The sequence below is a fragment of the Opisthocomus hoazin genome, chromosome 18 (genome assembly GCF_030867145.1).
Source record: "Opisthocomus hoazin isolate bOpiHoa1 chromosome 18, bOpiHoa1.hap1, whole genome shotgun sequence".
Taxonomy (NCBI): Eukaryota; Metazoa; Chordata; class Aves; order Opisthocomiformes; family Opisthocomidae; genus Opisthocomus; species Opisthocomus hoazin.
Genome location: NC_134431.1, coordinates 12,990,230 through 13,002,215, shown reverse-complemented (window position 1 = coordinate 13,002,215; position 11,986 = coordinate 12,990,230). Strand labels below are relative to the sequence as shown.

General features: G+C 37.2%; 1 protein-coding gene across 1 annotated transcript in view; it reads right to left on the bottom strand.

Moving 5' to 3' along the window:
• Positions 1–1,819: 1,819 nt before the first annotated feature.
• RTF2 (replication termination factor 2) overlaps positions 1,820–11,986 on the bottom strand; it is a 35,003-nt gene continuing 24,836 nt past the window's right edge. The window contains exons 6-9 of the mRNA XM_075438988.1: positions 8,449–8,562; positions 5,280–5,334; positions 5,108–5,200; positions 1,820–2,591 (exon numbers count right to left, since the gene is read on the bottom strand). Coding sequence (XP_075295103.1) covers positions 2,407–2,591; positions 5,108–5,200; positions 5,280–5,334; positions 8,449–8,562 — 447 coding nt within the window. The 3' untranslated portion in view covers positions 1,820–2,406. The remainder of the gene's footprint in view (positions 2,592–5,107; positions 5,201–5,279; positions 5,335–8,448; positions 8,563–11,986) is intronic.

The window sequence follows — 11,986 nt, the reverse complement described above, 5'->3', positions numbered from 1 at the left end:
ATAAACCCAAGCATATATGAAGAATCTGTACATTAACCAAATCATGGTGTAGTCACGAACTTTAATAAACGCACCGATCAGATGGAAAAAAAAACAAGTCACTATTATGTCCCAGTGAGCAGCAAAGCTGTTACCGAGTCAGCAGGCTGGACTTTGCCTAATGGACTATCAAGAAAAGGGAAGCAAAACTGCGTATTATGTTTTCTCATATTCTTTAGCAAAGTAATAGCTAAATCAAAAGCATTAAGTTAATTCCCCTTAGGATTTGTAACTTATCTAAATAAAAGAAAAACGCACTGCTATAAAATACTAATAGGACATTAACATAAATTGTCAAAACAGAATTAGACTGTAAATAAAGGGCTTACTATAGTGTATCTTTTAGTGCAGTAATTTCATTATCTGTAACTAACAAAGGATAATAATGAAGAGCAAAAGAACACAGAACAGGGAGAACAAAGCTGATTACTAGACATGCATACAAAACGTGGCTGAGTGCTTCCTGGAAGCTCAAGTAAACCTCAAACTGTTTGATGTGATCTATATATGCATTCACATATTTGGAAAACAAAAATGCTTACCACCATATAAATTCTACAACAAGCCAATTTTTAATTATACCTATCAAAATAATAATAAAAGCCTCACAGTTTCTTTCAACATGCTTGAATCATGGAGACCACCTACGCAAATATAAACATAGCATTTGAATCTCCAATTAACTATTGCCAATTAAAATGGGGACACTTTAAAATATAAATTATGAGGATAATTAATCATTTTCACACAGAAAGGTAACAATATAACATCATGTGGTGGTTTTAAAAGCCTCCTACTTTATGCACTTCTATTCTTGTTCAGTTTGTGCCAAGATTATAAAAGCATATATTAATTTTAAAAGAGGGAAAGAGGAAGGAGAAAAGCTTCCATCCCTCCACCTGGTCATTTCATTTAGATATTATTAGATTCACATATTCAGCCACTAAATCATTGCTTTGGTACATTAACATTTAAAAAGGATTCTTGTGCTTGGGGAAAAAAGCTAAGAATAAATTGGTCAACAGAAAGCCCATAAAAAAGTTGAATAACACCGACAAATAAGTACTTGTATATCTGTTCAGCTGAACATGAACTGTTATGGTGATATGACAAGAGCACAGGGATAAAAAGCATAAATATACAAGCAAACCTGAATGATATACGATGCTTAGCATCTTTCCGTAACCAGCAATTAAGAGTCAAATAATTGTCTGCTGCTAAGAAAGTTATGTCATAAAATAAAAAAAATGTGTACTACAGATGTTGTGCATACGGCACATTTCACTCGCCTGTAAAGTGAAACGCTCTCAGAAGCGAACTCCAGCCTTGCAGGGTTCCCTCCATCAGCCACCAACGGGTTTGTCGCGCACGGCACTGGTGTGCAGTTGTTCCTCCCTAAAAACCCAGTTAAGATCTGCCTGCTCCTATTCTGTCACCACCCGTTTTTCTCTCCTCCTGCGCAAACGCTCATATTTTCATGTAAGCTGCTGAATTCAAAATGGCAAATCGCTCCTCAGAGGTGTACACAGAACCTTACTGTTTCAGCAGAAAAGTAAGGAAACTCCTACTTTCGTTCCACTGTATCGTGATCCTCTGACAAAGAAAGAAAGCTCAGACCTGATACTCCTAACTTTAAAACACATAGCCACAAAGAAAACTCCCAAAACCTTTTTGGGGAAAAAAAAAATAGCCTTACTATTACAGACTTATCTTTATAGATAATGATTTCGAAGTCAATGCTCAGTTATTAAAAACAGGCTACAACAACATGAACAAGAAGAATGTTGTACAAACATTTTAATGATTATGCTTGCATATATTTCATCAAAAGGTAAATTACTTGAAAATGCCTACAGAACCTTTAAGGAACATATACTAGTTCTACCGAGTCCTCAGTTAGCTAGTACAAAAGAAAAGCACTATTGCTTTTTTTACTGTCAGAAAGTTTCAAAAAGTTCGAATTTCTGTACTAATATGTTGAAAACTGTAATTACAGTTGTGGCAAATATCAACAGAAGGGGACAGTAGGCAGATCCTTCTACCCTCTCCCCTGCTCCTGAGGACACTAGTTAGTGTGACTAAGAACAACAGCGTCCAACTGGGAGAAGAAAAATTTTTGTGCAAATAATCCATCATTTCAGAATGAGGTCTGCTGATGCAACATGGATTCTGGTGATCTATTTTTTATGTAATGTAAGTTGCAACTACTACAAATTTATTAGTTATTCACGAGTTTATAAACAACTTACAAACAGAATAATTCCAGATAACATCAGATTACAACAAAAGTTCTGTATCAGCGTTGTACAGAAAAAGCCTTAGGGAAGGAAAGCAGTAATGAATGCTACTATCAGGCTCCTCATTGTTTCAGAAACAGTATGCTGTGTGAGTAACCCAATTGGAACACTTATCCTTTGGACGTTTTGCTGAGCTGTGAGATGTAAAAATAGATTTGTATGCCTCAGACTTCTCCTCGCTGTCTGCAATGGATCTCTTCGTAGCAGCAGAAGAAGCCTTCTTGACTTTTCTTGGTACAGATGAATTTCTGTTATCTGAAAGAGAAAAATGAATAGAATGAAGCACGCATAACTGCTTAAAATTGACAAAAGTATTGAAATAAAGAAGGAGACAAGTATTTAAAAGATAATATGTACAGAGATGAAGTATATACATCTTTTCAGAGCTATCACAAATATATCCTGTAATTGTACTCAACAGCAAACATGTTCCTAACAGCAAATCTGTTCCTAGCTTTTCAAATTTATGCTCAAAATGCATTTAGACACCTTGGAGAGAGATGAACTCTTTCCTAATTTTGTAAATTCCTTGCACTGTAAATCAGTATGGACAATATTTATTCCTCTAACCGAAAAACGGCTCTGAACCCTAGTCTTAAGAAAGAAACACGAAAGTATTCCACCACCCTGAAGTATTGTTTAGAAATGAACTATCAAATGACAAAAGCTACACCTGTGACACACTCTCCCCAGGGAATCTATCTCCTTCCTTTATTCTTTGCAAAGTCATTTCTGACCAATAACAATGGTCTGCATCATTTTATACTTGGGATAGCAGAATGCCCATCCCTCTCAGTGTATTGTACCTACTGCTACAAAAAAACCCCAGGCTCTCTTCCTTAAGAGCTATTTCATCTCCAAAGTCAAAGGACAGCATCCTAAAAAGCATGTGCCAAGTCTCTCGTGCAAAGAAATCAACACATGGAAGTTTGCATAAACTAGATATTTAGTTTAAGTTAGGCACAATGGCATGCAAATAGCTAGTAGGGAGCCTGTCTCAAACTGCACTTAACTGATTTCTGCATGTAGCCATAGGAATTATACGTGCAGTCCTAAACCATCATAGATCAGACCCTTTTCATATTTTCAGAATGTTGCTTTTAATTCCACCAATAGTTGTCTGGAAAGAATTACCAAACACTGGATTTGAAAGAATGAATACGTATCCTGCAAGAGTAGAAGCCCTAGGGTGTCACAATCACAAATTAATTCCTATGCTACTGGCATTGCTCAGTCCACGGATTTTCCTTTATTTTCCTTCTCTCCTCTTAAGCTCTTGCTGGTCAATATAACTGCTGCCAGAAACATAAGCCAATGATCTGATGTTTCAAAAAAGCATATTTTTTCTTTTACGCTCTCAGAAAATAAAAATACATCAAACTTTATTAGAATTGCTAGGTTCCTGAACATCCAAGAGCAATTATAATCATCTGGAATGAAATATTTTTAAAGGCCTATCCTTTATAAAAGCAGACAGCAGGGGGCAGCTAAGGCATTTCGGAGGGCAATTCCCCCAGCTTCTCACATAGTTACCTACAGTTCATCATTTAACTATTCTCAGATTCTTCAAACAAATTATATTGACTGTTCCTGTGGCTGTAATGTATACGATTGAATACTTCACACAGAAACCCCAGACTGACTTCAAACTGAAACTTCTTATAGTTCTGTATGAAAACATCAGTATGAACTGGAGACATTAAATAATACATATCACACAGAGAGAGGGCACCATCCTTTGGACTAAAGGACTGCCAAGTTTACTCGTAGCTGCATGGCTACTGTAGGTACATCAGCACTTCCTGAAGCTATATTCCAGTGCTCCCAGTGACATAGAGCAAATTAGCAGCTAAAACAGAGGACTAGAAGTCAAGTCATCAGCTCGGGGCATTTTAATACACTTCAATAAAATAAACTACCGTAACAGATGTTTTGACCACTTGTACTTAAGAAAAACAACTACTAATTCTCCTCACACTAACTCCTAGCCAATGAAACAGATACACCAAACCCTCAACTATATCACTGTGTGAATAAGAATCTCTAATCGCATTAATTCAAGTTGCTTCCTACCAATTTAAAGCACAGCAATACTGGAATGACACAAACAAGCAAATCTGGCTTGTTTCACGGTAAAAAAAAAAAAGGCAACGTGGTGAAAAGCATTTATTATTTTTATTAGTTATCCGCATCCCTACAGCACTTGCCAGTCACAAGGGTGAGCAGAGACCTTGATGTCTTTGGTACTTTGTGAAAATATAACTAGTACTCGGTCCCTACTCTGTTGACTATTTACTCAAAGTACAGGATGATGGATAGCAGATGGGACAAAGGCAAACCGGGCAGAATAAGGAAAAACAGATAAACAGAAGCCCTTGCACACTTTCTATAGAGTCAGTTTTGTAGATTTTGCAGACTGTAAAACAAAGCTCTGTTTTAAGAAAAAGTCAAATTGACTACAGTTTCTGCTGAACAAGGAGCTTTGTGCATGTTCATGAGGCAGCTTCCTACCCCAGCATGGAAAGGCAGCCTTTTAGGACAGACTTTTGAAAGAGGGAGCTCTTTGAAGAAGTGTGCTGCGACATTATGGCTCCCTTGAAGACAGCAGTTGACCTTTTATTACTGAGAAAGGCTGAAAAAAAAGGAAGTGAGAGGGTAGCTTCCGAAAACCTAGTACAAAATAGACAGAGAAGGATCTCTCCTACAGTATTTATCAAAGCAGAACTATTTGTTCACATTTTTCACATTTAGATTAAAGAATAAACACCAACCCGAACTTTTGGTGAAGATAATCCGCCTCTTTTCCCCAGAACTGGAATCGATACAGTTCTTTTCAGTCTTAGCTTTTGATGGACCTGGACAATCTATGAAAGAAAAAAAATGAAATCATGAATCTGCATCATGACTCAGAAGGCTACACATGATCTGTAGCTGTGACATTACCTTCAGTGGGATCCTGCCGAGAAGCTGATTCCACTGACTTACATTTCTTGGATTTCTGAAAAAACACAAGCAGAAATCTGGTAATGTACAGAAAGAATATACAGTTCCCAACTTCTATTTGATAGACACACAATTCCACTTAGTACATTTTTATGTCTTATACAGTGGAACTCTTCCTTTCACAGTACTGCTCCACACTTTTGGTATTATTTCTATATGGAAAAATAATAACCTTGGTAGCCTTGAAAGCTCCTTAAAGAAAATCGTGTAGGCCAAAACTAAACTATCTGGAGATGGTATTTTGGTTTGTATACTTTGCAGGGGGTGTGTGTGTTATGTTAATTAAGGCAATCTGATACTCTGAACCCACAAGGCAGGACAGTAAATTGCATGACATTAAACAGGACACAGTTAACCGTAATCAATAAAGATGTTTTTCAATAAAGATTTTTGAATAAACCTGCATCTCATATCCACTTAATTTTATTTAGTTAATAAAAAAACCCTCCTGGGTAACTTTCAATAAGTGGGCCCCTCTGTTGCAGGATTACTTGGTAAAAAAAGATGCAAATAGTTAATCTAAGTTTTTTTAAAAAGCATCTGTGGACCAGATTTTCCAAGTTAATTTATGTTTGTCCAGATTAAAAAACACAAAAAACTAAACAACAGCAACAAGAATCCCATTACTGGCTTTGATTACATAAATGCCAAGCTGAAAAAGAAAGATGTATTAAAACAGTCATTAGCATTATTATCACAGAAGATGACTCTGTATACATTCAGAATGGTGTACGTATTTCAAGAAAGCTACAAAAACTCAAAGAAAACAAATATATTTAAGTGTGTTATAAAAATTAGGAGAACCCGTGCTGTCAAGCATATGATTAATTAATGCTTGAGGAAAAAAATGCCGTATGACATGTTGCTGCAAAGCTTAGCCAGGAGGTGGTGGCAGAGGGTTACTAGTCTAAAAGCAAGCTTGGATCTCCTGTCTTCAGCGTACCTGAGAAACCTCTTCTCAGGGTGCTTCCACCATTGTTATTATGGTGGCTTCTACCATTTAAGAAGAAAAGTTACCTCGCAGGACCTGGCATCGGAATTATGAGATGTTTGTAAATATATGTACGCATATATATTATACATAATGAATATATATTACACATATTTCATCATGGGCACATACAACATAGCTAAGCTAGAATAATTTTTCATACTAGCACTAGCTGCATCTTCCTGACGTTTTGCCTCACAGGTATAAAGGAAAGGAGTTTGTGCGTCCTGCTCCAAGCACAGCAGGTCCGCTCAGCCTGCTCCCTGGCTGAGAGCAGGAACTGAGGAAGAGGTCTGAACAGCACTGCCAACAGACTCCAGCCTAGACATGGCCTTCGGATGCTGCGACTGGAGCTCACAGAGCTCAGATTAGAGCGAATGGCGCTAGTGACAGCAGAGGAGACTGGTTCTAGCTGCAGAAAAACTCAGCTGGTGAGCCAAGGCAAGGCTGTATTGCAAAAAGCCATCAGAACTTGAGGACAAAATGGAAGAGGCCTGTTGAAAGATTTGCAAATACTGTACCTGCCTGTAATGTAAACCTCCACTAAACAAACAAAAAATATTTACATATTCAGCTAAGGCATACAGAGCCCAAAGGCCGAAGCTCGATCTCCTTTTGTCTGCCCCCACGAGCAACTGTGCTGACACTGTAACAGGCAGAATTGCTCAGCACACTTTGGTACTTCTTTATTGTGCAGAAGTTGGGGACAGCACCAGCTTTCAGACTATTCCAGATTATTCAAACTAAAGCTACAGGTGCTTTGTTAGGGCTACCTTACTAATTAAAATCAATTGCAAATGACCACTGCTTTTGGGCTGGTTACTCCTCTATTGGGATCTGCAATATTCTGTTTTCAGATTATCTTTAAAATTCTTTCTACTGGGAAAAAAAGAAAAAAAAAAAAAAAAGAGAAACACCCCACCATCTGAAGAGACACTGTAAGATTTAGAGTATTTTTCTTACACCAGAACAACTCTGGTTCTCTGCACTCTACACTAAGCGCAGAGGCTATGAACAGAGAGGAAACAGAACAGGTAACCATACTTTGTCGTATTGCCCAGGCCCAATGATGCTGTATTGGTACAGATGAATACAGACCCTATGATGACAAGGAATCATATGCTTGCTGGTAAGCAAGAAGCATTTGTTTGAAAATAATCTAGGAAAACATTTGTATGCCATCTAATCCTACAGGCAGACAAAAATCAAGCGCAGTAATTGGGGTGAGATGATCAACCTCCATCTAAAGTCTCAGCTGCTGAGTGTGTCAAACAATGGTGACTCACACTCTTGAGATTCAGCTAAATCTGTCTGCACTCTGGACTGAGTCAACACTAAAGTCGTTTGCTTGCTTTGTCATCCTCCAGAACAGCAACGCCAGTTCAGAAAAAATAGCAACACCAAAAAAAGTCCCATGTGCAGAACTGTGATTTGACAGTACAGTGGAACAGAACAACTACTACCTCACAGAGCAGTAGTATACAGTATATAGTAGAGCTGCAATGACTTTATTTCCATGGCATTTTCCCTGGTCAGACGAAAAAGAAAAAAAGAAATGCAAAGATGTCAAGAGCGTGGTGGGAATTAGCATCACCAGTGATCACTCAGGACTGACAAAGTTTCCAAACAGTGGTCTTATACAATCAGACCAGGAATCTACATATTCCAGTACTGTGTTTCTGACAGACAGTGGCCAGTAGAGTATACCTAGAGACCAAAAAACCAACAACCTACCACCAGGAACTACCCTATGTAATACAGGGCAGATGTTGGTCATTACTGGAATTAACTAACACAAGCTCTTTGAAGAAAAACCTCAAGTAGAGCTGGCACACTGTCCATTTACCCATAGCATTAAGTTCTGTGATTTTCAGAGCACTATGCACTGCCTGCTAGTCAAAAGAAAGTTTCAGTACACAGAACGTGAATATGCTATTAGCAAAATATGCACACAATCTCATTACTTATAAAGGTAGCACTGAAGTACAACACAGCTTACTGAGTAAATCCTTCAATCTGCATAAAGATTATCAGACAAAGCTATGCAATCTAAGAGCAGATTGCGTTACAGACAAGAATTATTTCCATTTTGCTTTAAACAATGTACAAAAATATTACCTTTTCTAATTTACTTTTAAGTCTTCTATCCTCCATCCTTTTTCTCAATACTTCCACATCTTCTTTACTGCCATTAAGGATAATCACATCTTCCTCTTGAAAGTGAACACCACACTGCAAGGGGGTGGGGGGGGAAGAGGACAAAATTAGTATTTTTTTCAAGATCTTTATGCTGGTGAACCTTTGTTAGAATTAATACTGTGTTTAACCTCTCCAAGGAGCTCTCCAATACTTCCCCTTGTCACTGTGTCTTTTCCAATAGTTCCTTCTCTTTCAATACAGTCTAATACATCTTCTCACTTAAAATATCAAAGGGAAAATCTCAGTTGATTTCACCACAGAGCAAAATAATACTGATTGACAGCATTACCCTTCACGAAAAGGAGAATAAACACTCATCTTACTAGTGAATTGTGAACTTTTGATAATCACATTTAAAATCAGCTCACGTATCAATCTGCACAGCATATTCTAAAAGAATTTCAGAAATATGAATATATTTTGTTCTTCAAAGCCCTATTCCATGCAACTGCATATTTATTTCACTATCAGTCTCTTATAAACAACACTTAATTCTTTTTTTTTTCCTTAATGAAAAGGTCCCATTGTGTATTTTCTGTTCTTGGGTTCCTTGTTTTACTAGCATAAAATGTACAGTGACTAGGTTAAACAAAGTAGTCCTAACTAGGACCTACTCAATTTTCTGAACCCCATAGCTAAAACCCAAAACATTAAAGTACTTTCTGATTTTTTTAGTTCTGAATGCATTTCATTAAGCTCTAAGCATTACGCCATTCTGCTCTAGAACTGTAATACAAGAACAACAACTGATGGGAGCAGTTCCTTTACACTGACTAGAACACCACCAAAGGTGTTATTTCTCTGCGTGTAGAACAGACAGCACCAGGGCATTTTTCTGCCCAACAGCTAGACAAGAAAACCTGTTTTTGTTGGGGTTTTGTTTGTTTGTTTTTGTTTGTTTTTAATTATTACTATTTTTTAAATGACTATGGGGATAAAAAGTGGTCATAAAAGCAGCATTATTTATTAAGCCAGCCTTGTAATCTTGTCCTTCATATGATTTACTAAACACTACCAAGTTTCCAAGTACATTTATAAATTAACCTGGATAATGCATGTAATGTGCTTCATGTAATTCCACAGTTGTTGTCTGGTTGAAGACACAGATTTTTCACTGTGCACATTTTCAATCATTTGGTGAAGCCAGCGCGTTGACCATGATGTTTACTTTTCCAACATCTCAAATGTTTTATTTTCCAAGATCTCAATTTCCTTTTTTATTTTGTTTTTGTTAAATCCAGAAGCTTTCTGTTAATCTGCGAGATTAGTTTATAATCCTGCCTCTGCCATTACTCTTCTGTTCTCTAAGCAAAGGTTTAGAAAGGTTACTCATGTATTTGCAGTAGGAATTAAACAAATGAAAGGACACATGGACAGTACCTTGACTACAGTCTGCTTAAGTGATGAACACAGTTTAAAAAATGAATCTGAACACAAATGGTCAGAGAGATTATGAAGGAGAAGCAAGGGTTATAGAGATGCATATTAAGTAAATTAGGCAGAATAAGAAGTCACACATAAGAAATGGGTGAGTAGCCCAAATTTTTCCATTGCTACTCAACAAGCTAGAGTTAGAACTACCAGCTTGGTATGATCTCAGACACTTGCCAGTGACAAGTCCAGAAAATGAAGACAGACAATTAGTCTTCATACTGAGGCAGGAGCAACGGGCAGCTGTCTTCATTCTAAAGCAGCCCTACACATTCATTTCTAGGGGGGCATTTTCTGAACGGCATGAAAGACTGGCACCCTCCTATAGGCTAGTGATTTAAAAAGTAATTTCTGCAAAAATTTCTTGAAACTTATTCTGTTAAGCACAGAAAAACAAGTGGATGCTTCCTCCAAGTAAAAGTTTGACAAAGGGCTCCAATTTCAATAAATGTGTTTTGAAAAAGCAAGCAAATCCAGGTTCCCATCTGGAAAACACAGGTGGACTGTTCTAAATTGAAAAGTATTTACAAGAAACACAGAAACAAAGACAGCGTCCTCTTTCCATTCACTGAAACAGAAATTTTTTTTGCCATGACAACAGCCAGGTTGTATTACATAGACCATACCCTTCCAAACATACTTTAAGTGCAGCAAGTTATAGGCATAGAACCAACTCCACCTTCCCAGGTTTCACTGACTCCAGTAGGTACGATTTGTTGTTGCATCACACATGTGCACTAAACATTTTTTAATTCCCAATACTGTTGAATGCCAAGCTTTAATTATGGTTTTTTAAAAATTTCACTATCCCTTCATGCAAAAAAGAAAGATTTTCATCTCAACATTTTGAAACACTGAGATAAAAAGCAGAAAGACATTTCAGTCTTGCAAACTCAGAAAAAATGTTCCTTCAGATTAAGGTCTCCTGGGGCAGATGTTGTTTTATGATATCACTGGTCTGCCTTGCTGTACCTTGTTTATATTGGGACTTTAAACACATATGAAGGTACTTGCTCTAGTTCCTTGATGTTTCTGCAGCACCTTGAACAGAAGACATTCCTAAATGAGATTGAACTTGAAAACTATTCTGAAATGGACAAAAGCACTAGAACAGCAGCTTGCAGATCCGAGTGCAATGTTCAGTCTGTAACTGAAGAAGAGTGGGATGCTAAGTGAAGAAGATGCTGGACAAACAGCATGACTTTTGTCTAAAAGCCCTTTCAGCATCCAATTAGAACAGTGTGTTCCAAACTGTTTACATCTAAATGGCTTAACAGGCTTGCATTAAGGAATTATTTAAAGGGCGTGCAGATATGATCAAAAAGTCTTCAAAGTCTGATGTGTCTATACATACACACACACAAAAAAATCAACTTTACAAAAAAGCAAAACAAAAAACAACCTCAAGACAAACTGATAAGAAAAATAAATGTGTTATAAACTGTAAAAAACAGATTAGTTTAGGCATAAATGTAATCTTATAAACTTCAACAAGTAAAAGAAATAACAAAATTACTTTTTCAAATGAAGACCTTCCAAATTTCAAGTCATTTTAATTTGGTAGGATAGTTTCTTATCTTAGAGAATAAAATATAAGAGTTTATTTAAGTAATAATGAAATCTTCATTTAAGATGATTTCCTGAATTCTAAACTTTACAATTTCTTCTTAAGTTTCAGCTACATAAGACAACGGTTGTACCTCGGCTCTGGATGTAGACTACTTTTGACAAGAGTGATTTTTTTCTTTTTGGTACAGCATCTAAGATGTAGTTCCATCCATGACTACTCCAGTCTTAATATGATACAAATAAACAACAAAAAAATGTTTAAATCAATGTTTAATGTCTTATGAGAAACCTGAAATCTCTTTCCCAAATTATGAATGTCCTGGGTTTGGCCAGGACAGGGTTAATTTTCACCGGACTCCAGGAAAGGGCACAGCCGGGGGGTGGGGGCTGACCCCACCTGGCAAACAGAGCCCGGTATTCCATACCATGTGATGTCACGCTGGGTTCCGGTGGGGGT